General features: G+C 41.6%; 3 protein-coding genes across 10 annotated transcripts; 2 read left to right on the plus strand and 1 right to left on the minus strand.

Moving 5' to 3' along the window:
- Positions 1-531: 531 nt before the first annotated feature.
- Positions 532-10,648, minus strand: ptpn22 (protein tyrosine phosphatase non-receptor type 22). 2 transcript variants are annotated; one of them, XM_084014725.1, is made up of 25 exons: positions 10,145-10,648; positions 8,435-8,543; positions 8,074-8,150; positions 7,871-7,966; positions 7,749-7,787; positions 7,472-7,543; positions 7,272-7,331; positions 6,914-7,056; positions 5,434-5,500; positions 5,253-5,330; positions 5,028-5,114; positions 4,183-4,717; positions 4,024-4,104; positions 3,777-3,854; positions 3,536-3,607; positions 3,326-3,438; positions 3,155-3,182; positions 2,903-2,997; positions 2,522-2,869; positions 2,386-2,413; positions 1,868-1,930; positions 1,621-1,691; positions 1,492-1,519; positions 1,318-1,389; positions 532-1,247 (listed from the first exon to the last, which is right to left on the minus strand). In XM_084014725.1, exons 1-25 carry the CDS (start codon positions 10,244-10,246, stop codon positions 1,186-1,188), a joined length of 2,604 nt encoding a protein of 867 aa, XP_083870851.1. In that variant the 5' UTR covers positions 10,247-10,648; the 3' UTR covers positions 532-1,185. The 2 variants fall into 2 exon arrangements, with proteins under 2 accessions (XP_083870851.1, XP_083870850.1); XM_084014724.1 differs by having other exon boundaries at positions 2,522-2,997.
- A 1,479-nt stretch (positions 10,649-12,127) lies between these two features.
- Positions 12,128-16,708, plus strand: LOC311017044 (uncharacterized protein). Of its 2 annotated transcripts, XM_084015158.1 has the most exons (6): positions 12,188-12,210; positions 13,139-13,186; positions 13,317-13,459; positions 14,589-14,906; positions 16,092-16,221; positions 16,323-16,708. In XM_084015158.1, the coding sequence occupies exons 3-6, from the start codon at positions 13,414-13,416 to the stop codon at positions 16,477-16,479; spliced, it is 651 nt and encodes a 216-aa protein (XP_083871284.1). In that variant the 5' UTR covers positions 12,188-12,210; positions 13,139-13,186; positions 13,317-13,413; the 3' UTR covers positions 16,480-16,708. The 2 variants fall into 2 exon arrangements, with proteins under 2 accessions (XP_083871283.1, XP_083871284.1); XM_084015157.1 differs by having other exon boundaries at positions 12,128-12,210; positions 13,139-13,459.
- Positions 16,709-18,045: 1,337 nt separating this feature from the next.
- On the plus strand, positions 18,046-24,932 carry LOC311017274 (membrane cofactor protein-like). 6 transcript variants are annotated; one of them, XM_084015517.1, is made up of 13 exons: positions 18,046-18,068; positions 19,688-19,776; positions 19,875-20,057; positions 20,189-20,288; positions 20,588-20,661; positions 20,747-20,926; positions 21,034-21,213; positions 21,327-21,413; positions 22,117-22,140; positions 22,244-22,291; positions 22,597-22,672; positions 23,479-23,539; positions 23,821-24,932. In XM_084015517.1, the coding sequence occupies exons 1-13, from the start codon at positions 18,061-18,063 to the stop codon at positions 23,821-23,823; spliced, it is 1,113 nt and encodes a 370-aa protein (XP_083871643.1). In that variant the 5' UTR covers positions 18,046-18,060; the 3' UTR covers positions 23,824-24,932. The 6 variants fall into 6 exon arrangements, with proteins under 6 accessions (XP_083871643.1, XP_083871644.1, XP_083871642.1 ...); XM_084015518.1 differs by lacking the exon at positions 23,479-23,539; XM_084015516.1 differs by lacking the exon at positions 23,821-24,932 and having other exon boundaries at positions 23,479-23,587.
- The last annotated feature ends 1,583 nt before the right edge of the window (positions 24,933-26,515 follow it).

Below are 26,515 nucleotides of genomic sequence, written 5' to 3' on the forward strand. Positions count from 1 at the left end.
TTTTACTCATAATCCCACCAAATCTTAAATTATGATCCAAGACTGAACTGTTCTGCAGTGTAACGTCTCATTGTCCAAAGTGATCCGTCCTAAAAGATGACATGGAACATGGTCTGGCTCTACCAGACGTTGCTTTAGTGCCTTGTACGGTTTATGATCCATTCAACCCGGGAGGTTTATTGATTGATGAGCAGAAAGGCAGCCGTAGTGCACCTTTGTTTGTTTGTTTGGTTATTTATGCAAAATATTGCTCACATTTTGCTTTTTATCTGCACGTCACCTGGAAGGAACGCTTACCCATCATGCATCCTGGCCCCTTCAGGGAAGCAGGTTATTATCAGAAATGTGTCTGTTTTGACTTCTGAGTTAAATGTAGAAATAAGTGTGACGTTGGTCGTATGTGTTGTGACAAATTTAAACGTGTTGTTTTGATGGTTTTTGTCAGTTTCCTGGTTGATGAGTTACAGAAGGTAGAGATCTGCTCCCAACATGTTTCAGTTAAATGGGCAAAGAAAACAATGAGAATGAATAGACTTTCTATATTTTTTTAATAAATAACTTTGTGTATAACCAGTGTATGTAACACAGTTTGACTGTACAGTTGCATCATATGGATATTCAGTATAAAATCACGTTCATTGTACCTTGAGATATCTTTTTTTTAGATGCTTTAAACTCATTTAAAACCCAGACATGTGAACCGTATGATTAAGAACAAACATGAGAACATGTTTAGTTTGTTTTAGAATAGAAAAAGTGATGTGCTGATGAACAAGATGCAACGTAATACCCATTTTCTTATTTAATGCTCACACACAAACACACACACACCTGATATATATTTTAGTTTAACAGCTTTAACCAGCTTTGAGCACAAAAAGGAGAAGTGTCAATCTTCTCAGTGCCGTCTGCCTAACGCTTCAAACACATGATCCCAGAGGCTTTTTAATAACATTCATGTCACAGGTCCATGTGACTGTCCATATTGTTCAACGAGGCACTCGTTTCTATTTAAAAACATGTATTGATATGTGTGCAAAGTGCATCCGTGGTGGTAACAAAGCACGTCCTGTTCTCGGCTGCAGAGGGCGCTGCTGTCCCCCCGGTGCTCTTCAGGGCCTCAGTGTGCGACTTCCTTGGTGGTGTGATGATGTTCACCATCATCATGAGAAAGGACTCTGAATATCAAACCCAGGACTCTGGATAACTCCGGGGACCTTTTGGCTTCCCAAGACGGTTCCCAAAGCCTGTGGAAGGGACGATGATGTCATAAAGATGTGTATGACAGCATTGTGTAATATGTCGACGTAGACCCACCGAGCTTGAACCCTGAGGATGGCGGAGCTGGTGGTCCAGGTTGGGTGGGGAGCGGAGGAGGGGCAGTTTTTCCTGAGAAAATGAAAAACCGTGTCAGTGGGACTTTTCTCACAAGCATCATCATCATCAGCAGCATCATCATCATCCGTTACCGAGCTGTTCAACGAGACTTACGTTTTTGTTTGTGTCTGAAAAACAGACTCTGGGAGGAAAGAATCAGAAACACGCGTTTAGTTGACTCCACTTTATGCAATGGTTGTCTTTGTAACTGGCTGTGTTGCTGTAGTGTTGCCGTAGTGTTACCTTTGTTCGTGTCATGCCCTTCTCATTGCTTCTGTCTGATTGGTTTCCTGACGTCTCAGAGTTCAGGAGCGCTGATCAACACAAACAGGAACTTTGGTAAATGAGCTCTGATGGCCAAAGATGACCCGCGTTGTCAAAGTCTTATAAGGAAACGTTGAAGTTTGAATTAACGTTTCATAATAAGTACGGATGAGTGTGTGAAAGAGGCTAGCGTGTGGTGTGCAGCCCCTCTAATGAAGCAACTTACCACTTCCTGTTCCAGCCACGACCACAGGAGGCTGAGCGAGCTGCCGAGCTGCAGAGAGGGGCTCTGAGTGGAAACACAGACAGACACTTTACCAGCATTTTCAACGTTTCTCTCATTTATCTGCTGTGTAGTCCGAGAGACTGAAGGGGAAATGACACAAAGTTGAGGTTGAAGTTTCCGGAGGTCCCAGAAGCCACCTCTTCACTTTTTACTCTGATTTCTGGCTTTCAGAGAGAGAGTAGCTCATGTTGAACTTTATTGGTCGCCAGCAAATACACTATTTACTCCCTGTTTGAGGAACATTTGATTAAAAAAACTACAGTTCCCAACTGTTTTGTGAATGTATTGAGCCTTGAAAGCTTGAATCGGCCCACAGACAGGCTTTGGTTAGATGTGAGGAGACTTAGAGATGGACAAGTGTGTTGTTGATATGATATGGATGACAAGAATATCGCTAACCTCATGATAAAATGTGAGCCAAAGAGGAAGAACTCATTGGTGAGATAAAAGTAGCTCACCTTGTCTGGAGCTTTTAGCTCGAACGCTCTGTTGGGGACAATTAGAGAGCAAAAATGTTAATATCCTCTCAAACAGAAAGGTGTTAGGATTATTCTAGGAACATGAGTCAGTGAGTGTCTCATTGGTAGTCATCACCTTGCTCCTGCACATGACCACGTCGAGGAACTTCTTGGGCTGAGCCGTGCCGTCCCACTCCGACGACAAGCCCACCCTGGGAGAGCGCCGGGTCGTTTCTGAGGGCGGCGGCGGGCCGAGGCCGGGTTCCTGGTGACCCGTTGGAGAGGAGCGTCTCTGCTGTGAGGACGAGGTGATGTACTCACTCTGGTCTGTGGGGAGGAGGAAGGACTCGGGGGTCCGGTCAGGAAGGGGAGGAGTCAGGCTCTCCTCAGCTGAGATAATCAATCCAGCAACGAATGTATCATCTTTTGTACGTCTTTCTCCTGAAGTGACCTCATCCAGTGTGGTGAGCTCACTTTGAGGAGGCAGCGGGGGAGTCGCTGGGTCCACATGTGGACCCAGCGGGGGAGTCGCTGGGTCCACACGTGGACCGGGAGAGTTTGAAGCTGTGTTCGAGGCAGGATCGGGATGTTTAACCGGGACTGGAGAAGCCACTAGAAAATATAATTTCAATGATTTAAAGTCATTTCATTTCAACAATTGGGCAGATAATGTGATATCTTGAGTCCCGTTTAAAATGTATGTTTATTTCTAATCATGAATTAGATTAGTTAGATGAATCACCAGCACCGTTTGTTCTCAACGTCTTACCTGTGAAGGTCATTGTTGCTTTCAGACTCTAACAAGAAACAGAAGCATGTTGCTGTTACAGAACTGATGTGTTCCAATGGTCTAAACTGATCTGATGTCAGTGTATATTTCATACAGGAGAGAAGTCTAAACTTCAGACTCTCTTCACCACTCGGGTGTTGTCCTCCTCACCTTACTCCTCAGCCACGGTTTGGTTTCATTCTGAGACGCCTTTGAGCCACCGGACCATTCTGAAGACGTTCCTATTCTGCTCAGCTTCACCTCTGACCTCTGCTCCACAGGAGCTGAAGACAAGCACCAATACACCTTTTTACTGTTGCATCAACATGATATTATTATTTGTTGTTTAAAGGATTGTGATTTATGATGTTGTGAAGTCACCTTGATCACTGGAGAACTGGAAGGATTCGGGCGTTCTCTCTGGAAGTGGGGGGACAGGTGAGGGGGGGTTGCCTGGGGAACAAGTGTCATGGTTTGTTATTGTAGTCAAAGAGTCATTCTGCCTTTTACAAAAGGAAGTAATGAGTCATCTTCAGAGATGTGGCATGAAGGAAAAGTGTAATTGTGTCGGGCGATAAAAGATACTAAAGAGTTTCAGATATGTTCCCACTCATTTTCTCACTTGCTAACTCCCTGACCGCCTCGGCAGCAGCATTGGGTGGAATGATGACCTTTAACCTTTCATGGGGGTCTGGCTCCTCTGGAAAACAAAAACCATGATATAAATCTAGGATATATATTAGCACATAGCAGGATAAGTATGACAGACGCTTGCTTAAAGTTTTACTTAGATGATCAGAAACTGAAATAGTCACGAAATCAAATGGTTTGTATTCCAGATTTGTTTCACCTAAACTGAGATCACCAACCTGCAGCCAGTACGTAGGATTCAGGGGTCCGTTGAGGTAGGGGAGGAGGTGCCTCCTCATGTCTATGGACTTCAGCAGTTCCTGCAACAAGGCACATCATTTAATGCAAATGGACTCTAGTCTGGACCACTTTATTATTTCATGTTTAGCCTCATTCACCTGAGGCGGGAGGGTTCGGCTCCAGGGTCTCGTCATTCAGACACAACGAGGGCGCCGTGAAGACGGGGCCACTCGTCCATCGTTGGACACACTCAGTCAGCTCCGCCGTGGAAGGGGAGCTCATTGGCGCGTCGAAGTAGGGGTCCTCCACCATCAGACAAATGGCTGCTGCCACAGCCGGCGAGGGCGGAGAGTTCAGCGACGGTACCTCTTCACGCTCCTGTATTCTCTCCTCTCCTGCAGCAGCCCTCCGGTCGGCGTGCTCCATGGTCACGGAGGTCTTGGGTCCAGCCTGCGGGGCCTGGGTGACCGCCAGAGTCTCGGAGAGGGTCCGGAGCAGCTGCCATTGGTCCCGCTCCCTCTGCATGTCCACGGCTCTCGAGGCGATGTGGTGGACTGAAGCGGAAGGCGAGGGAGTCTCTGGAGAAACGTCCCTCTCCTCATCCAGCAGGTGCTGGAACTGTGGCAGCAGGTTCAACTCCTCATCCGGGTCCGAGTGCTCGCTTTCAGGGTCGGGCGTGATGGCAGACGGGACCTGGCCGGTTTAACGGGGCAGCGTGAGTCGCAACAGAAATGTAGAAATTAAGAAAATGTGCTTGTGTGTGCGTTCATGCTTGGAAAATATGAATGGTTGTTTGACATGCACACATCATGTTATACTTACAGTTAAAGGCAACCCTCATAGTTGCCTCCAAATGTAATGATTTTCTACTCAGACCATGTGACTACCCTCCATATACCGATGCTATTGATGCTACGAGAGAGCCTGTCCAGCTGTTGGTGGAGTTCCTTCCATTGCATTTCAATGTCCTCTAGCCCATTCACCAGCCTTCCTGCTCACTCACCTCCTTTCTGCAGATCTGAGCGTCCACGGAGTGCAGATATCTCTCGAACAGCAACTTGATGGCTCTGTACACCAGCTCATATTGTTCCTGAAGTTTAAACAAAAAAACTGTGTTCGGTGCCCAACATAGCCCAACACACGAATCATTAAAAAGATATTCAACAGAAGGAAGCAACTCACTCAACACCATTCTAGAAGGAAGCGATACAAGAATACAAAGATCTACCTTGGTCTGAACCACCGAGGGCCTCTGGGTTCTCATGCTATGAACTAAGTCATAGATGTTGAATTCTGGACTGATCATCTAAGAACAAGCACACAAACAGCAGGAAAAAAGGTTGAATCTTTACTGTTAAATTCGTGTGATTGTGCATAGATTATGTGCAGGAGCGACAGGACTATCTCACCTGTTTCTTCAGGAGGTTCCAAGTGTAATCGATGACGCACAGGACTCCAGTCCGACCACAGCCGGCACTGCAACGGCAAAAAGTCCCATTTAACCGTATATCTCCAGAGAGAGGAAAATTCAATATGGTCACTCGTCGTATTAATGGCAGAAGGCGTGACTTTCTGTCTCATCGAACTGCCTTGTCCAAACTGCACCCATCCACTGTTCTAAGTAGATTAATGATGATGAATTATTTAAATGCTGACAGTCATTTCTAACCCCAATTAAAACATAAGAAAAAAATGTTCAAGGCGCAAAAACCTGGAATACTGCAAGGAGAAAATGTGTGAATTTGCTGAGTCATAATATTCCACATGATTGTCCTCTACACAGCGTGTGGCATCGATAAACCCGTGTCACCGTGTGGATTGTATATTGTAAATATGAGAGCTGTTTTTTTTCCTGTGTGTGTGTGTGTGTGTGTGTGTGTGTGTGTGTGTGTGTGTGTGTGTGTGTGTGTGTGTGTGTGTGTGTGTGTGTGTGTGTGTGTGTGTGTGTGTGTGTGTGTGTGTGTGTGTGGCACGCTTTCATCATTTTTCTACAACATTCATACCAATAGCTGCTTGATGTATATACCAAAGTAAGCATTAGTTATCAAACAAACAAAAAAACATGTTGACGTAGCACACATAGATCACTTATAATATCAGATGAAGTTAAATATACTTTACTTTCAAATAGCCTTTATTTATTTGGAAAATTCCACCAAACTTACCAACTCATTCTTTGTGCACAAGTATTGCACAGTTTCCAATAAAAAGTTCAACAGAAAACAAAGTGAAACTAATTTTCCATATCATAGATGACAGTGACAGATGACACACACATACAGCCGTCTGTGTGGATTCATACAAATCACAAGATTCTCGAGTTACAGTGAAAAGGTAGATGTGGGTTTTAAATCGCTGGAACAACTGAGGGGAAATGCCTTCACATGCACTTTCAAACCTAGTCGGCCGTTAGCGACCCACCTACAAACACTTCCTGTCAGAAAGAGAAGTAAAGGGAGCTAACCTATACAGGGGTTATATACATGCTGCCCACAGGAAATGTGTCACCATAGTAACCACTCAATCGCTACCAAAAGTGTTTCAGCAGTGATCACTGCTTGCAAGAAGACAAGCCCCGTCTATCAGTACGTTGGATAATAATTATTCTGCTAGTATAGAGGCAGAAATGTATACGGTTGTGTCATCCATATAGCTATGTTATATATTATTTAGCCCAGAGGGAGCACGAACAGTGGACCCAGTATGGAGCCCTGTGGAACACCATATAGAATGTGACAAGTATTTGAGGTCTTTTTACAAACCCTGAAAAACCAGTGTGAACCTTTCCAGAAATTCCAACTCAATGCTTTTAGCATTCAGGATTAGTTAATTGTTTATGAAACAGGTCTGAGATTATTCATAATGGATGGATCCATAGGGAGGCCTGACCTGCAGTGGATGCAAAAGGGGACGTCGTCGTGGGCTTGATAGGAGCGCATCTCGTGCAACATTTCCAGAATGGGAGGGATGGAGTCTGGCACGCCGTGGTCTGGCCAGTTGTAATAGTGCAGCTGTTTCAAAGTCCGGCTACACTGGAGAAAATAAACGCATTGTTAGACAATAACAAGGCAAGCTTGTTTTCAGAGGACAAAAACAGATTTTACATTAATTGTTCAGGAGATCAAGTAGATCCTCTCTCAAAGATTACAAATATGACCACTATGGTTTTGGGATGTAATCTATGTAGCAGCTAACAACAGTGAATCATGGTCAGTTATTCCCACAGTACAGTGTAGACACTGCTTACGTTGCGGTAAGTCACCCTTAACGTCCTTGTCAGATAATCTCCTTTGCTCTCCTCAGAGTCCTGTAGAAAGAAAAAAAAGCAAGCATTGCATCTTGAAGCGGAGTCATTAATTTAGCTGTTTTTATATTTTCTATTAATAGTAATAGCATATGCAAGTGTTGTAGGAAAGGAAGTGCGACTGTGGGAAGATAAATACTCACACAGTAAACTGTGAAAGGCTCAAAAACAAATGGCTGCTCTTGTTTCTGTGGCCAGTAGCGCTCACACTTTTTCTACCAAAAAAAAAGGGGGGGGGGGGGAGCACAAGTGTTTTTCACATTAAACATTTCACACGGTTCTTCCCTGTAACAAACACAAATGTGAAATCCCCCGGAAACTATAGGCAGACAGCCGCAGGCTGATGGTCAACTGGCACACAAAATGAAGAAGCATAGTTTGGTCTGTTGAGGAAAATGTGGAAAATGGAAATGGTGTTACCTTTCCCATCTCAAATTCTCGACAGGCCATGATCACGACCTAGAGGCGAGGAGTTCAAAAGGTCAGGCTTTGAGCAACTGTAAAAAATAAACACCTTGTTGTGTTCCACATTCGGCTCATACCTTCACATCGTATTCCCAAAGCATCCTCAGGAAGTCCAGGACCGTGTGAGGCAGAGGACCCTGAGTAGCAATGTAGGCCCGGGATCCCGACGCCCCCTTGAGACCAAACACAGCTTATAGCTTATAATAGGCAACAGGATGCAGAATATGCACGAGACACGTTAGTTATATCAATGCAGTGTAAAATTCTGCTGCTCATTTACCTTGATGAAACTGGCGTTGATGTATTCGGTGTCACCTTTAGCTGTGGTGAGAGTAAGCTTCACCCTGGTGTGGTCGACTAAAAGAGATGAAGACGTGGTTAGAGTGTAAATGTCGCACTGCTCAGCCTCATGACGGAAAAAAGGAGTACAGAGAATTAGAATAAAATACACTTTTCAATAAATAGTTTTATAAAAATATGGTCAGGTCATCATACACACAGACACGTAAGTCGGTTCTTCAATCCGTCTACATTCAGCTTCATTAATGTGACAGAGGTGTAAATATACGGAGGTCATAATGTCCTATTCATATTTGATTTGAAGTGCCCTGATGCAGATCATGCAGAACTATGACGCTTACAGGGAACGATGTCTTTGTATCGGTTCTTCTTGATGTTCTCCTGCTTCTCTGCCGTCCTGGTGGGGTAGGTCCGGTCCATGCGGTACTTCGTCGACTGGCTTTTCAACCTCTGAAAAACAGGGAAAATGTAAATACGGCTTTTTAGTCATAATTCCTTGGAGCCATGTGAATGTGGCTTTATACATACTTATAATGTGTTATAACCTGCTAATACAAGTGTATCATGATGGCTATAAGCACTCATAGATATTTATAATGCTTTATAACAATAATAATAACACATTGTATTTTGTAATGACTAAATAGGTTGAGTATCATAATACTTCACTTGCAGACATTTTATTTTTACGTTAAGTTTAAGTTAATTTGGAGAACTCAATATCTGCTGACCAGTTAAACAAATTAATCACACAGCGTTGTCTGTGATGTAAGATTTGCTTCCGTTTACTTAAAGCAACCACACAAAGGACAATAAATGAAGTGGTGGGGAAATGACTCATTGTATGAAGACTATGCATTATGCAAATCTTCCATTTCATTGTTTCCACAGAAATAGAGTTGTAAGCTGATGTCCTGCTCATTAACAAACAACGACAGGTGCAAATGAGAGAAGAGCTGTTCACTAATGTCATATCATGTAACATGGGTTGGCATTATATGGCCGGATATAGTCCAATAAACACACTTAATAAGGTTTACTTATGATGAGCACGTGGAGGTTTCATAATAATTCAAAATCGAAGCCAGGCAAGCAGAATCAAAGTCATATTTTAATTATTAAATGAATAAGGACATTTGTTTCCCTTTTTGTGTGGTTATGTGCCTTACGGTGCTTTCGGGGCATAGAAAAGTCAAATGTATTTATCACCACCGTACTGCTTTGAGATGAATCTATGATGTTTTATTCTTTTGTGGATTAGTTTGTGACCATAATGGTCACACGTGGACAGTTTTTCTGTGATTCAACCCTTCATGACCAGAATGACCTATGACTCACTTATAGGAACCGCCACGGTGGCTGAGAAACATTAAAGGATTTCCAGCCAGACGTCACTATGCGGAAGGTCTGACTCTGGAGTTGAAGGCCCGTCCATGCTCACAGGGTTTGTGGAGACACTGGTCTTTTTGTTTCTGGTCGTCGCGAACAGCCCGCTTCGAGCATCGCAGACCGTCTGATCACCACAGACTGCTTTTTGTTCTGAGAGGAAGTGATGCAATAGGCCCCTTCCTCCGGAGTGGTCGGGGTGAGAGCAGCATGTGAAGCATACGCTGCTGTCCTCGGGCACTTGCATATCACTGGTCGCCATGGCAGCAGCCCGCGGATGATGTCACCCTGGGTGTCGGGACTTCTCGAGAAGTCTTTTTTGCATGTAGATATAGCGCTTGTTATGTGCGTTACTTGGACGACTGATACGTGGTGAATGAACAAATGAGAAGACTTGTTAAATATTCTGATGCATTTTTCTTCCTCGTTTGTGCGCCTTCAATGACTAGTATTGGTGCGAAGAGGAAGAACAAATGTGGCGTTACAACAGCAGCATGTTACTTCCCTGAACATGACACAGTTTTGTGAAATGTTGGAAGTTGGAAAAACTGACTTGTCAGTAATTCATCAGTAAAGTCACAGAACAAATAAGTCCACTGTGTGGAGGCTTCGTCCAAATCACTCAAAACAGTAGTTCAGCTAAAGGAACACAACGGTTGACTCACTGTAAACTCCCCGGCAAAGCCATTCGCCGCGTGCTCGTCCACCGCCTCCTGTCTCTCCAGCTGGGCCAGGAAGCTCCTCAGTATCCAGGCCTGCTTCTCCATAGCTGGCTGTACACTGCCTGGGATAGGGCACCTTTCACAGGCATGTCAGGACACAAAGGTCCTCATCCAGCGGTCCATGGATCGGAGTCACCACGGCTTGGGTTCAGGGCTGTGGCGTTTCTGCCACTGCTGCACGGAGCACTTCTCTATTGCATCTGTCACATCCAGGAACTATTGTGAGGGAACGTTTGAACTGTCTTTGAGGAAGCAAGAGGAAGCAGACAGGTTCTGTGGTCAGATTAAAACCGAGTGCCGCGCCCCCCCGAGTGTCTCTCACTGGGTCCTAAAGTCACCGGGTGTTTTAGTGGTGACTCCGAGGGAATCACCCATAAACAAAATAGGGTGCCTGTTTATGCATATACACAATGACAAACAACTGTCACTACCCCACAGACAAGACTGCAACGCAGGCAGTCCAGCCTGTTGGACGACATTCACAACCCACAAGGAGTGGAGGAGGAGGAGGGCTGTGGGTGGAGGCAGAGGGAGTGGTGGAGAGTGTCAGAGATTCCTGAGAAGCCTGGTGTTCAGCACCAGCACACTGGACCTTCCAAACCTCTAGTTCGGAAAAAGCCAAGCCATCGTGGATGCTTGCATTACCTATGCTGGCCATCAGGGCGCGCCTCCTCTGGTTGCAAGAAGAAGTCCGATTGCATGAGAAAATGACCTCTCACTTGATTTATTATCCAGTAAACATTGACAACATCTCTTCTCAATCACTAGTTTAAGTCTTCTTCTATACAGCGTGATTATTATTATGATTTTGTAAGTTATGATCCCTTTTAGGGCTCGCTCTAAGGCGGGGCTACCTTGTGATTGAAAAGTGGATGTAGTCATCATCACGTGATTGGCTTGTGGACTATTTCTATCTATTCTGTTTGTGACATCGTAATATTAGACTCATAATTTCCATCTTGCGTTGACATTTGCGTTGTTATCTTTTAAGACAGACTTCCAGACTCGTTTGCATAGTTATTTTCAAAGAAAGTACATTTCTATAGCACATGAGGTTTTCGGAAACACACATTCGCTATATCGTTTGTATCAGGTTCACAATCAACTGGTGCTCCAAGTCTATATTTATGCTTTAGTCAAATGTTTTGATAAACCACCGCACAGTTTATTAGATGGAATAATATCAAAGCCAACTTTTACTATAAAACTTACTGTAATTTGTTTAGTTGGTCAGCTGTATTTAATCATAGTCTCTAAAGAGCAATGAGAGGAGCACTGTTGCAAGGAACTATGGACATTCAGTCACATGCACAAGACTTCCCCTTATTACACAGAGCAAGGCGGATATGAATACGAATAATGGAACATATATATTTACATGAACACCGCTGTCATAATGTTAAGAAGCTGAAGATACCGGTATCAAAATGATATGAAAAAACGTACCGAGAAACAGGCTCAGCAGTGTGAGAGGAGGTGTAGTCGAACTGTGGCGTAGTTGACATAATGAAGACGCGTTGCACACTACATCAGTATCATGGTGCCATCTAGTGGCTCTGTGGTTAATCAACGCGATGCATATTCTGAAGTGACATGTTCAATTTACACAGTGGTTCATGGAATTGCACTGTCAAAATATCCCAGACTCTTGGTTGTATGGCTGGTTTGACTTACTGGCTCAGGGGTCAAAGGGCAAAGTTAGGAACAAAGTCAGGAAACGGCCTTAAACTGAGTAAACTGGGCTTATTTAAGTGCTTAATCATTGTGTGTCTCTTTCTTCCCAGCAGCTTGTGTTGGTTAAGGTTGTGTGTTTTTGTTGCACCGGTGTATGTTCAGGGCATAGAAGCACACATAAGCATGTATGTAACCCACAATGCACCAACAGGAAGCTGCGATCACCACAGTCCACCTCTACAGCTTCCTGAGTGTTGGTTTTAGTTTCAAAGATTCCACGCTCTTTACTTTAAACATCAAGATGAGGACACTGTGTATGGTTTTGCTTTTTCATGGTGAGTGCATTGCCATTTACAACCTTGTATTAATGATTGTTAAACTCCTTTTATTTATTCTAACATAGACTAAGGTCTATGCCGTTTGGAAAATGAAAAAAATATTATTACATTTTTAAATATCATTGTAACAAAGTTTAGTAGTAACTGTTTTTTAAATAATCCAAATCTATTAGTAACTGGAAAATTAATAGATTTTAAAAATTCACATTTATGTAAGTGTACATATATATATATATATATATATATATATATATAAAATTGGAATATTTTGTTTTCAGACACAATCCTCTGTTTATTCATATTTAAATGAGTCAGTGATCACTTTTGACATCATGGCAGGTGCAATTACATTATGTGTCGCAATTACCCAGGTGAAAATGTATTCATGCATAACATTTGTTTGGCTCTATAAAAGACAAGACATTTGCAAATGATTATACACATATACATATACATATACATATACATATATATATACTGTGTATATATATACAGTGTATAACTGTATATATATATGTATATATATATATATATATATAAATATATATATACAGTATATATATACTGTATATATATATATACAGTATATATATATACTGTATATATACTGTATATATATATATATAAATATATATAAATATATATATATATACATATATATACAGTATATATATATACACAGTATATATATATACTGTATATATATACTGTATATATACTGTATATATTTATGCTGTATATATATATATATCCATCCACATGCACTTTGAATTTCCCATTATGTGACCCATTTTTCATAAGTTGACATGGTTAATATCCAAAATCAGGTGAAAACAGGAACCTGAATTGCGTCCCGTTGAAAGTCGAATACATTGTGAACAAAGCTGAAACAACTGCTTCATTCTTACGGGCTCTTGTCTTTCAGCCAGTCTTCAGCTACAGTGTGAAAGGAGCATCAATGCACATATTGGAGGTGAACTCGTCCTTCTCTGCACGTATAACACGAACCGATTCCGGTTCAGTAAAAAGTACTGGTGTCGAGGGGACTATAGAAGCACCTGTGAGATTTTGGTAGATTCGGATGGTATTAAAAACACTCACAGGTCTCACATAATAGATGCGGGAAGACGAGGGCTGCTGGTTAAAGTGACCAATCTTCAATTTGACGACACTGGAGTATACTGGGTCGGGATTGACAAAATGTCCAGTGACATCATGACGAAGGTCAATGTGGTTATCACTGAAGGTAAGTGTAAACACAATCACAATATCTGACATGACACATTCTCCCTCCTCACTCGTCAAAGCCTCTGAGCTTCAAACTGACCCTCAAGGCTCCCTTTTGGCACCAGTTTTGGACCTGTCAAGGACGGCTTGTCAGTTTCCACCTGATTACGTACATGCAAAAAAAACTTCCATCAAAACCACAAAGAGGTGGTTGAGGTTGACTTGACTGACTAAGGAAACGTGGCAAATAAGTGTGACACAAGTAACGTGACTAGCTCATAACCGGCTGCATTTTTAAAGGAAACTTAAAGTCCCAGTCGGCAAGCCCGGCGAATCGAGGGCACTCTGTCAGATTTTGAATGTTTACAATTCTCACGCTCCTCCCCCACAACCACCGAGCTCCTCCCCCACGACCACCGGGCTCCTCCCCCACGACCACCGAGCTCCTTCCCCTTGACTTCGTACCCTTTGAAATCCCTTAGATCACGCCACCTTTGAAACACGGGTCCGCCATCTTTCTTTTCTTCCTTCTTTTCCACCGGTGTTTTCTTTTCCTTGGTTGTTTTCGACCTCCTCATTTCGGTTTATAACCAAGGAATTGGAAGCTTGTTGCTACTTCCCTCCACCTCCCCCCTGTGATAGTAGTACGACCCAAGGAAGAGGGGCTCTGTGTGTGCATGAACACAGCCCTGCGTGCTGATTGGACAGGACGTTTAGATTTTTTGCAAAACAAACAACAGGCTCTACGTGCACGTAGAGGCGCGCTCTTTTTCTAAAACCGGATGATTTGTGTTGTTCTATCGGAGCAGAGTGTCGGCTTCGGTGAATATGATCAAAAAAATGTTGCCGACTGGGACTTTAAGGAGTGTCGAGTTAACGTTTACAGAAGAGCAATAGAAAGCAGCATCCTGACAGCAGGTAAATAAAGCCAGCCAGAACATCCTGGGTACTAGCATCAGTGATATTGATGACATGAGGTGCCTGCGAAGAGCCGGAACAGATATTGAAGATAATATCCCCCCCGGACAGTGACTGACCAAGCGTTGCTATTTGACATGTTAGAGAGAGTGCCAGAGTTGTCAGAAACATGTATTGACTGCTTTTAGACAGAGATGCATTCAAAGATTTTGCTTTCTTCTTTGTGCTAGTTCCGGTGTCCAGACCCAGGCTTTGGCCCTTGAGCTCGCTGGCGGACAGGCCAACCTGTTGGGGGAAGCCGCTGATAGTGCGCTGCGGTTGTACAAAGGGCACGGACGTTCGTTACACCTGGTACCAACACACAGGGGACGAGGAACGTTTTCTTCACCACTCGTCAGACTTAAGCCTACAATGTGGCACAGTGCACAAGGGGAGCGATTATTACTGTACTGCCAGTAATGACGTAAGCAGTCAGGGGAGTGATATCCTCTCTGTGCAGGTTCTGATGCCTGCGGACAGCAGCTGTATCTATGTGGTTAACATGCAGGGTAAGAAACAGCTGGGATTTTGTCTTCTCGCCAAAGCAAGGACTTTATGTCTGTTTATTTTTGTTTTCCATACCTTCGAAATGCATTCACAACACATGCAGAATTAATTTAAATGCTATGATCCATCATAGTCAAAAACATAGTTTTATAGCAGCACTTATTTGAATTCAAAACTATTATCATCATACAGTAAGTACAAATGCAACAAAAATACTTTAATATTTTAAATCATTCACAGGAAAGAATCTTTCAGAATTGTTTTAAATCTATTGCGTATTAAAGTTCATGAACATTAAGGGAAAGACACATTTAATGTGACTGTTGAATTTAAATGTCACAATGAAACTTTCATTAAGACAATTATTTTGTGAAGTTTCCTGAAAATTAGGCATCATCTTATATGTGTGCTGATTTGCATAAATTTCAAGAGCAGAAATCTGGACGAAACTGGGTTAAAAAGGTTTTATTTCGTCGAGATATTCAAGTCAAGACTAATAAGTCCCTATACTGTAGGTCTGATTTTCTGTGGCCTTGAATATGAAAATGCCCCCAGCGAGTTCTAAGGTGTGGTTCTGTTTCCTCTTTGCAAATACACATTTCACACTTCTCTTTTTTCCTCATGGTTCTGATGTAAGGGTAAGTAAATGGTGATGGTTGCAAATATAGCCTTACTTCACTCATAGCTGGAAATAACTGTCATGAAGGCCAAAATAAAACAAAACAAAAAGAACTCCACCCATCCATTAATTGAAGAAAAAGCCCAATTTACCTTTTATGCAACATTTTAGGATTGTGACATTGATTGCTGATATAACTCCTGATTATGAATCTTTGTTATCATTGTTTTTAAAATATTATGGTTGTGTGTAGTGTATATTGTTTTTAGCCCCAGTGTGTAGGATTGAACTTCGGCGACCTCTAGTGGCCATATTAAGTAAAATGACGCTGTGGCTCACAGCAGTGCACAACAACCTTTTCCCTTATCAACTCCCATCTGATCCAGAAAACACAGTACACTGCACCAGTGTTCAAAGGCAAGAGGGACTGTAAAAAAAATCATAAACACATAAGTTTTATAGATTGGACCGATAACGTCTGATTTGTTTTAAGGCTGTTGTGAAATATTTATTGCACAAAGTACAAGCTCATAAAAGAATGCCATCGTGATGTCGTTATGACCGGCAGGCCAACCCGTGTATGACTGTGATGACAGAATGAGCAGCACCACGGCCAAAAGTCCACCTCTGACGACGTGCCAAACCACCGTGGAAATCCACTCCGACAATCAAAGTGACCAACGGCTGCTTTTCAGCAGGTTAGACCAGACTTTTATATCTTAAAATGGACCCACAGCATATTGGTGGTTTGAAAAACAGTCATTAATCAAATCTATTTGTCTTTTTTGTTTGTTCACAGGGCATGGACAGGGTTGCCATTTTGGTATACGTTGCTGCGCTGGGGTTGTTTTGCATCCTTACTGTTATTTCTGTGCATAGTAATGAAATGTACAAATGCAGAGAGGAAGAGGAAGAGGAGGAAAAGAGTTAGGCCAGTGCCCCAGTTGGCTCAGTGACCTTCATTTATGGTTCTTTGGGAGTCATATCTGTGACATTGGTTTGCGGTTTTGTTTAACCAAGAGGGTTTGATAACATGTGAAGAGTTTGGGTCACAAAGTGCGTCAGCATGTTTATCAGAGAGTCTCATTGCAGCATTTATCAAACTGATCATCTTTGTAATTTGTATGTGTGATGTCTTTTTAAAAAACTTTTTAATAAAGTAATACTCTATGATTTATGATGACAAAAGAAACAAGTCTGTGAACATTCTTCATTCGTTAGAACATCAATTTACTTCGATCAGATCAAGCAAATGCTGTTATCATGCAGTTTATTTTCATTCCATTCTTCTATTTAAACCTCTCATTCAATAGAACATGAGGAAACACATGGTGTGTTACAGGAAAGGCAAACCCACAGTTCTCGACCACAAACAGCACTGGTCCAAACGAAGCCCACCCTGTAGCACAAACTCTGTGTATGTTGGATTTGTGTTGATGAAGGACTGTGTTTGTATTTATAAATCTAAATAAAACTCATGTAGTTTCTTCAGAATATTCAAATTCCTCAGCCAACATAGTTGGAAGCTAATCACTTGCACAAACAATGAATCATCAGTGAGGTGTTTTATGGCATGGAAGAAAACAATGATATTACAAAACCTCCGTACGTAAATCCTGTGTCATTTTTAAGAGCTTGGAAGTGACATGAAAGGGTGTAATGGGCTATGTGATTTAGAAAAATAATGAAAGAGACACATTTTATAAAAGGAACAATATCTTGAGCTCAGGAAGTACATCACTTCCTCATATTGACCCTGCCGGGCAGAGTCAATGACATCATCGTTACCCACATTATGTCAAATTATGACTGGCCCCGGGGAGGAAACACTGCTCATACTTGTGTGTTGTTTAAAGGAGAGGTCGAAGTAGTTAGAATATATGAGACCATCCATCCATCACTAAGTATACATTTACCAGAGTACTGTGCTTCAGTACAATATTACGGTACATGTACTTTCCTTATGTATTTCCATTCCATGCCACTAGACTCCACTTTATGTTAGAGGGAAATATATTTGACCTTTTGCTACTCTACATTTACTTCCCAAACTTTAGTTACTACGTGCTTTGCAGATTCAGAACATGAATACATAATATAAATTAAAATAAAAAAAAATACATTCCTAATAATGTACCTGGTCGCCTCTCTTTAGTATCCCTCCCTACCTTAGACTAGTTCAACTTAGCTCCACCTTTACCAGCTACAACATTAATGTACACATCAATAATTAGAGCAATTTAATAAAGTAAGGTGTTTTTTAAATTTTTATCCGTGAATATTCAAGTTTAAATGGGGTTAATGCGGTTTTTAGTTGCGGTCCAGAGATCAATTGCGTCACTGTTTACAAGGCCGCGCCTGTTTCCGGTAGTCGCCCAGACGTCAAAGACGTTAACGGAAGCTTCTATCGTGGAGGAGCCGCTGCTGCCAGAGGCTCGTTACATCTCCTCGGGTAAGTCAAACCCGGATACCCGATGTTTTAACCGACGGCACTAGCAGACCTGACCGAAGACACGACCTATCACTGACGTCTGTGGATGTTACGGTAGCTAACTGCTAGCTAGCCCAACAGCCTCGCGGTACGGGAACTGTTGTCGCCGATGTCGTAATATGTTGATAATAAGCGAACACAAGCACTCAGTTGAACTGGGTTTAATACGTTGGTCACCCCCGCGGCGTTTGCCGGTAACGTCGGCGTAGATCCCACATACGTGGAAGTTAGAGTCGGGCTTTACGCCGTTTAACTGTGATGCGTTGCCGCCCACTGTTGTTCTAATGGAGGACAGCGGACGGAGCAACGTACTCGAGTCGTTTACGGGCTGAGAAGTGCATGTTGTATATATGATCGGTTTGGTCGAAGCTGTGGAACGGCTCGGTCAGATGACGGACACCGGCACTGGCTCGGTAATCGCCTGATATTGAGATATTTCGAATGGAGTTCGGCGTTTTCTTTATTCGGCGACGAAGGAAGCGACTATGCAAATCTTCATCGCTATGTTTGATATCGGGTATTTTAACCTAGACTGCATCTATATTGGTGTTTGAGATCGATATATGTAAAGTGACTCGCTGTTATCGACGAGGTGAACTTCTAAAACGGAGACGTTTACGACGTTTTTCTCTGTTGTTTTGGCCCAATTCTCAAATGACGATGATGAGTATTTTCAAAACGACGTGTGTAAACTTCCAAACCGCTGCGCAATGGTTCACAACAGACTTTCAATTAACAATTAAATATATCTCGTTGATCAAAACTGACTGTTGAGAGATTTCAATATTTAGGCCAGTTACCATGGTAACGGACTCCGTGAACCTAACCTGCTCGCTGGTTGTTAGTTTTTTTTTTTCCTGTCTCTGCCCTTTTCCTGGATCTGAACCAGCTGTGGAGAAACAGGAAGTCCTTTCCCAAAGACACGGAAGCAACAGAGATTCTAGCAGCTTCCTGTCCGGGGAGGATCTTGATTACTTAGTAGTAATAAATTACCGTTTATTTCTTTTTACTGCTGATTTTCTCCACAAACACAAAGTAATATCTCTAACTCTCCTCTGGTTGCCATGGTGAATAATATTATCGGAGCTCCATTGACGATGGCTTTGTACAGCATAACTTGGAGTTAACATATTGAGTGTTGATTAGAGTAATGCAGAACCAAGAACTCTGAGTTGCCCATCTCAGGGTTGGTCAACTCGGAGTTCAGGGTTAGGTTCAGAGTTTCTTGAACCTGCTTTCTGGAATACACCCCTGGTCAGGTCATTATTAGGTTAGTTGGAGCCTCGCCTGGAAAGTGGACGAGAGCAGGAGGCACTGTCATTAAAACGGCGATCCAGTCACAGTTTCCATCAAAGAATTGACAGGAAGTCATAGAAACAGTTACATCCTGTTAGATGTGATCTGTAGGCTATCCGTAGTTTGTGACCACGTTAGCATTTATTTATATTTGCTCGTAAATATCTGGAAATCAGAATACTGCAGTAATCCCAGCTGCAGGAAGGGAGGAAAGAAAGACAGAGAAATAATCGTGTGCTCATAAATAAATAAAGGGCCTATAGACACAGTAATGTGACCTAGGCACATAAGGAAAGTCAAGTATAAAGCCAAAAACTGTACGCATTCAAGAATACGTTGACTATCTTTCTCACGTTTGTGTTTGTCTTTGCCAGAAGGCTCTTCGGCTTTAATCAGACCTGCCAGATCATGGCTGTCACGTACTTCCTGCTACTGAGCAGTCTTGTCCTTGCCATTACAACTCAAGGTAAGTGGCAGTGTGGATACGCTTGTGGAAAACCCTGTGTGATTATACACAAGCTGGTGTCCTTACGCTTTGTGTGCCTCTTTGTTTTGTCATCACAGCTCTAGACTGTCCCACACCTGTAGGAGGAGACAACATGGGATATAAGGGCATTCTTCCCCAAAGTTTCCCGGATGGGGCCGTGGCTTCTTTTGAATGTAACGTTGGCTACCAGTCTGCAGGAGGGTCTCCATCCATAACATGTTCCAATGGCAGCTGGAGTTCCCTGAGTCTGACATGCCAGAGTGAATATGAGCACTTAATATGTACATTCATATTCCCGATGGCAGCAGTTTTCTCTTAAACTGGTTGACTTCTGGCTGAATCATTTGTGCATAACAATATCCATTCATTTTCACGAGGGTTTGTTTTTCAGGACGTAGCTGTGGCGCTGCCGAAGACGTGCCAAATGGGCAGGTTGATTACCCTGAAGGGAATGAGTTCGGCGATAAACTAGTGGTGACTTGCAACCCTGGGTTAGTAATGATTTAACCCTTAAAAACTCCCATTAGCTATTCTAGTACATGTAGGTGTTCAGGAAGCCCTGCTCTAATAAGACCTCAAACCACAGCAGAGAGAGCTCTGCCCCAAATGCCTTATGGTGAGAGTGCTGATGGAAAAGATGCAGCGTAGATGAAAAAGCATGCTTAAGAATGAATTATTCAGTATTTGTTGTCCAAAGTCAAACTCTCTCTCTCTCTCTATATATATATATATATATATATATATATATATATATATATATTCATTATTTTTTTTTTTATTCCCCAATTAGTTTCACATTGGTTGGCAAAGGTCAAATTCTCTGTGGAGCACAAGGGTGGCTGGGCAGGTTGCCTAAGTGTGAAGGTTAGTAATCTGTTTCTCATTAGAAGGACTAAATAAGAATTGTGTGTTGATTTCCATTCTAATAGATGTGGCTTTTATTTTTCAGTGGTTACCTGTAAACCTCCTCCTACGGTAACCGATGGCACGTTTGACCCAGAGAAAGAGACCTATGGCTACAGAGAAGCTGTACAGTACAGTTGTCGAAAGGATTACACACTGTCTGGGTCCAAATCGTTGTCGTGTTCAGAGAATGGAACGTTCACGCCTGCTCCTCCAGCATGTCTCGGTAAGTGTGTACATTTATTTTTGTGTGTTTTTTTTTCAACCAGTGTGTAAGACTTGCATACTCCGAATCTCTTGCACGCTCTCAATTGCATTTGTCTTTGTCTGCAGTGGTTGAATGTGAAGATCCTGTTATTAAAAATGGGGACTTTGTTGTGGGTTCTCGACCCCCCCATAAATACAAGTCTACGGTGACCTTCGAGTGCAGACGTGGGTATACTATGATAGGAGTGGGAACCCAAACGTGTGGGATTAACAGTCAGTGGTCACCCGGACTTCCAGTATGTCAAAGTAAGTCACAAATGAAAATCACCGCTTGGTCTGTAAAGAAAAGTCCATCTGTTATGTTTGACCATGATGGAAATATGGTTTTTTATACCATGTTCTTATGTATGTTTTTACAGAAATGACGCCCACAACTAAACCGACCACCACCACCACCACCACCACCACCACCACCACACAGTCTTCTTCCACAAAGAAACCAATAGGTAAAGTGTGAATATTTAATTAAAATACTGTATTGGGAGCTAAAGATGCTCTGACTTCTGTTTCACAGGCACTTTAGGTATGACGGTTTAATGCTCCTAGTTGATGGTGTATTGTTACAGTTTGATTGAATTCCTTTAAACAAGCCTTTTTTTAAATAGCTGCTTGTAATCCTTGCAGAAATATCCCAGATTATATCTGCTTATGGAATTGTAAATTAGTTTCTATCCATTATCTATGTGACTTAGTAAATACAAACCCTATATCTAACAAATAAATAATCCCTATATTTCCATTTTATTTCTACTGCTTCTCAATAATTCCCATAAAAAAGTTCCACCTCAAACTATTCCTCAGAATTTCCAAACCCTAAACAGGCTCCAGATGGCTTAAACAATGAGCCAGCCGATTAATAAAACATTAACTATTAAAGAAATGTAGGTCTTAATGAAACAAATTCCAAATAATTGCATTAATCATGCATATATTGTTGATTTTCTTGACTCAACAGTGATGATAGAATTCTCTCAATTTGTTTAGAGCGGTCACCCAGTCACACTTGTCTTAAATGTCAGCCATGGCAACACTTAATGTCATTGCAATGTCCTTCCCCTTAATGTTTACTCCAAACATTGCTGATACCTTGTTATGTCTGTGTAAGATACCGTACATGGACTTGATAATAAAATAAATGATGTTTTTCAGTTCCTGACCCGACTGATCCACCTGGTAAGTCATCAAATCTCTCATTTATTGGATTCATTTATTTTTTAACAGTAGCAGATGAGCATTCACACAATTATGTCCTTATTTATTGTTTTGTTTTTTACAGGCAATAATGGAAATGGCAGGGCCATCGGTTTGGGTATCGGTTTGACGAGTAAGTTTTCACCTTCATCCTTGAACAGTAGATGCAGAATGTTAAGAGGCTATGTTAACCCAAATAAGGTCGTGATGGCCTGTGAAGAACGACATGGTGATATTACAATAGCGTCGACCATGGAGTTCTGGAGAGGGCATTGTGTTCTTAATAATAATAACAACATAACGAATAACATAATGACACATTCAGCTGTCAGCATTGAATTTGGCATTCTAACATCCGGCAATCAAATGGCACTACGTTTGTTGGTCTCATGGCCCATCATCTTCCAATGTCTCCATTTTTTCCCCTCATCAAAATAGTCCTCATTGGTAGTGTCCTCGCTATCTGCGGATGCTATTTCTGTGGAGTTCCAGCACTCATCAAGGCAAAACGACGGTAAAATGTTGCTTTTATTCAGCTATGCTGTCTAACCCCTGAAATGATGGGGTGCTTGATTCCTGTCCACGCTTTTCCAAACTTTTATATCCAGCAGCACTTTCATACTCATATCTGTCGCGTTATTAAGTGTTGCATGTTGAAGTTGTGTGTGTTTGTAAGGCTTTTCTGACCCCCAGGCCACTCGGTGGAAAGAGCTCTTCCCCGAACGCCTCATGGGGCGCTGACAGAGGTTGAGGATTGCAAACCAACCCCAAGCTTCTCTTTCTTTCTTTTTATTTGCCAATTTATTTTTGCAAAATAGGAAGTATTGGTTGCTGGTGTTGTATTTTTGAGGAAACGGCTTTTTATTCCTGTGGGGTTGTTTGTGTAGTGCTTTCAGAATGGAAAAAAACCTGTCACCACTCCTTCAAAAGTGTTTAAGCGTGAACCAAAGTGCCCCTGAGCCAACTGATTCGGATAATGTCTGCCACAGTATGGTTGGTTATCCTAATGGATGTCACACAGTTATTTGAGCTTGGGGGTCTTTGATGATGCTATTGTGACCTGTTGATCTCTGCTCTCTGAAGTGAACGGGTAGTGTTTAGCATCTCAAAGTAACACCCACACAAATGCTGATATTCTGTGTGTAAGGAGAGGTGGATCACAGGTTGGTGTGTGAGGTTTTTCTTCGGGGATGGGTGGGGTGTCGTCTTGTGGGTGAAGAGTGTGTTTCTCCTGGGCTTCCTGCAACTCTCGCTTCTTGTCTGTCTGGTCGTGCATAAGACGTAACGTTGACCAGTCATTGTTGGATTACGATATTCCAGCTCTCGCAGAGACTTTCCCAACAATGTGGCTCCAAAACACGGAGAGGATGTAGCGCTCTCGGTAAGAAGATGGACCGCCAAGCACACTTAAAGTCATTTATGCCAAATGTTTAATGAACAAGAGTGATCTGTGATAACGTTGTCAGAAGATGTCTTACTAATCTTTTCTTCTTTCCTGGACTGTTAACAAAGTAACCTGTTGGACAACCGCCTGCCTTACTTCTCTTAAAAAACATAACATCACAGTTCATTTGTTCCTCTTTCTCTCTGCTGTTGGGGTTTTTACAATTTGTCTAAATATGTGTAATAATTGCTGTTGCTTCTCTTTTTTTTTATCTGTAGTAAGCGTCCCAGTCCTGTTGGTCCAACATTACTGGAGGTAAAAGCGGCGGAATGAGAAGAGGATGACACTGGATGATTCTTTGAATGTACCTGTGCACGCGGATTGCACGGGCTGATGAACACCCCCCCCCCCCCCCCCCCACAGTTTAGTTAAATATTTAGTGTGAACAGTGATCTGAGGTTCAGAAAACCTCAGCAAATTCAACTCGATCCATAACTTCTGATTCAAGCGGCGACTCTTATTAGATGATGATAATTTCAGTCTTTCATAGGTCACTCTCTTTTTTGCTATTCTGCATAATTCGATTCGGTGTGGTTTGGGATGCATCCATCACAACAGCGTTTCTATGCTGGAATTATGAAGGAATGAGATTTCACGTTGATCTGAGAGGCTTGAGTGTTTGAAAGCGTTTGCACTATTGCTCAAAGCACAGCGCCACCTGGCTGTCATAGCTCGCACTGTGGCTTAAAGCGAGCAAAATAAGTGAAGAATGTGAAATGTTTGTAATGATGAATATGTTTTGTTTAAACTTTAGAAACATTAAAAATGTAAAGTTTTAGTTGGATGCTTAAGAGAGCTATTTACTCAAATCAGCAATGACATGATTTATGTGACTGAAATGGTAATCGTTGACTCATCAAAAAGTAATTGTGTAGAAGAGAGGCTCCAGATAAAAATCCCACCTTTCAAGATGTAGCTATGGGATCTGTAAGACAGTACCTAGCAGAGTGCCTAAATGCAAGGCATGTGCCATATGCCTTAATGCAAAAAGCCAAGTGTTTTAGCTTGTGTGTGTTTGGAATGGAGGCTTAATGGTGGGCCTTGTTTGGATTTATGTGTAAAATAATTTGCTATGTTGAATGGCTTGTTCCGCACATTGTTTGTTGCGCCCTGTAACATCAGATCAAGGTAAACGGTGTGTAAGAAGCATACTTTTAAGAGTATTAGGATATGGATCTTGTTTCTGTGGTGATATAAAGTTGTATTGATTCTCTGCAATGCTAGCCTTTCATTTGTATTTATTTGCCTAAGATTTGTGTAAAAACAATGCTGTTTTGAGTGCACTACCCTTTGTAACCACTTATTGAAATAAAACATGACATAAATTGCACCCTTAAAAATGGTTTCTTGGTGTTGCAGTGATGAGCACCGTCATGTCACCGTTAGATAGTGGAGCAGATGGGCTCGCTGATGAAAGGTATAGTATAACTGCCCCCAAAGCATGAATCGTTCTACAGTGTTTCTATGAACCACATCTGAAATATACTTCAGTGTATTTCAGATGTGGACGCAATTCAGATTCGGCAGAATGTTGAATAAATAGGCATATTCTTTCAACATGCTTTACTCACTTTTGTATTACTTTTTTATAGTATGAACTAGAGGTGTAACGATTCATTCGATGAATCGATTGTCAGTCCTATAGGTTCTACTAAATCGATCTGCTAAAATAAATGGAATGAATCGTTTTGGCTTCACCAATAATCAATATAAATGCATTTAATCGGATGAATCATGATTCTTACTTATGATTAATGTTTTAATACGTTTAAGACACTCTCTCCCCTGCCAGCATGTAGTCTACTGAAAATGTTAAAAATAACTGAGCAATGTTTAATTCCATTTTTGTATTCAGCATGATATACAGGACTATTTTTTTTATAGAATAAATATGTTATTTTTCACCTTTCAGAAGAATACAGATAGACTCACTCACATTATTGCATGTTTATTTAATGGATATCGAATTTTGGTTACAAGTTACTGAATCGAATCGAATCGTTACAAAAATCGTCCTTGAATCGAATCGCCAACTACTGTATCGTTAATCGAACCGAAGTGAAGCCAAAGATTCACACCCCTAGTATGAAAAAAGTCATAGTACAGCATGTCGAAAAATAATATTTAGAAACATTAAAAATATTAGTATTCTATGACTTTTTTTTTTACTTTTTTATAACTTCAACATGCTATAGTATGACTTTTCGACATACTATACAATGACTTTTTTGACATGCAATACTATCGCTTTGTTGGTTTCATCTGCTGTTCAAGTACGGAAAAAATCTTTGTATTCTTGTTTAGAAAAGTGATCTAAATAAAGTAAATTCTTTTCTCCAAATAAAACATTGACACAAACTACAGACATTCAATTGATTTTAACAATATGTATTACATTTACATTTAGGTCATTTAGCAGACGCTTTTTGTCCAAAGCGTCTGCTAAATGTAATATTGTATTAAATCAACATTGGATCACAACAGTTAGGTTACAGCATGAACTGGTATACTCAAAGATAATTATTTCAGTTTATCGAGTCACTCTACACTTTAACGTCGGGTGACTTTTTTCAGCACTTGGATGAACACAACAATACAAAACAATTGAGCCATTTTTACCTTGAAAAGTTAATAAATATAGGATGCAACTACAAGTCCCAAAGAACAAGAATCCCTGTTATTGAAGCGTCAGGAGTCCAGCTGATAGAAGAAGGTGGTCGCGGCATCATAGTGTGACTTCTTACAGTAGAAAGCATTGGACAACATGGCAGAAAGGGAAGAAACATTTAGGTCCACATTGTCTACATTAGCTGAGGAGAATGGAAGAGAATAAGAAGTTGCATCACATTCCCATGTCTACTACTACATGTCTACTACTACATGTCTATTACTACATGTCTACTACTACATGTC

This window comes from Eutrigla gurnardus, assembly GCF_963514095.1.
Source record: "Eutrigla gurnardus genome assembly, chromosome: 8".
Taxonomy (NCBI): Eukaryota; Metazoa; Chordata; class Actinopteri; order Perciformes; family Triglidae; genus Eutrigla; species Eutrigla gurnardus.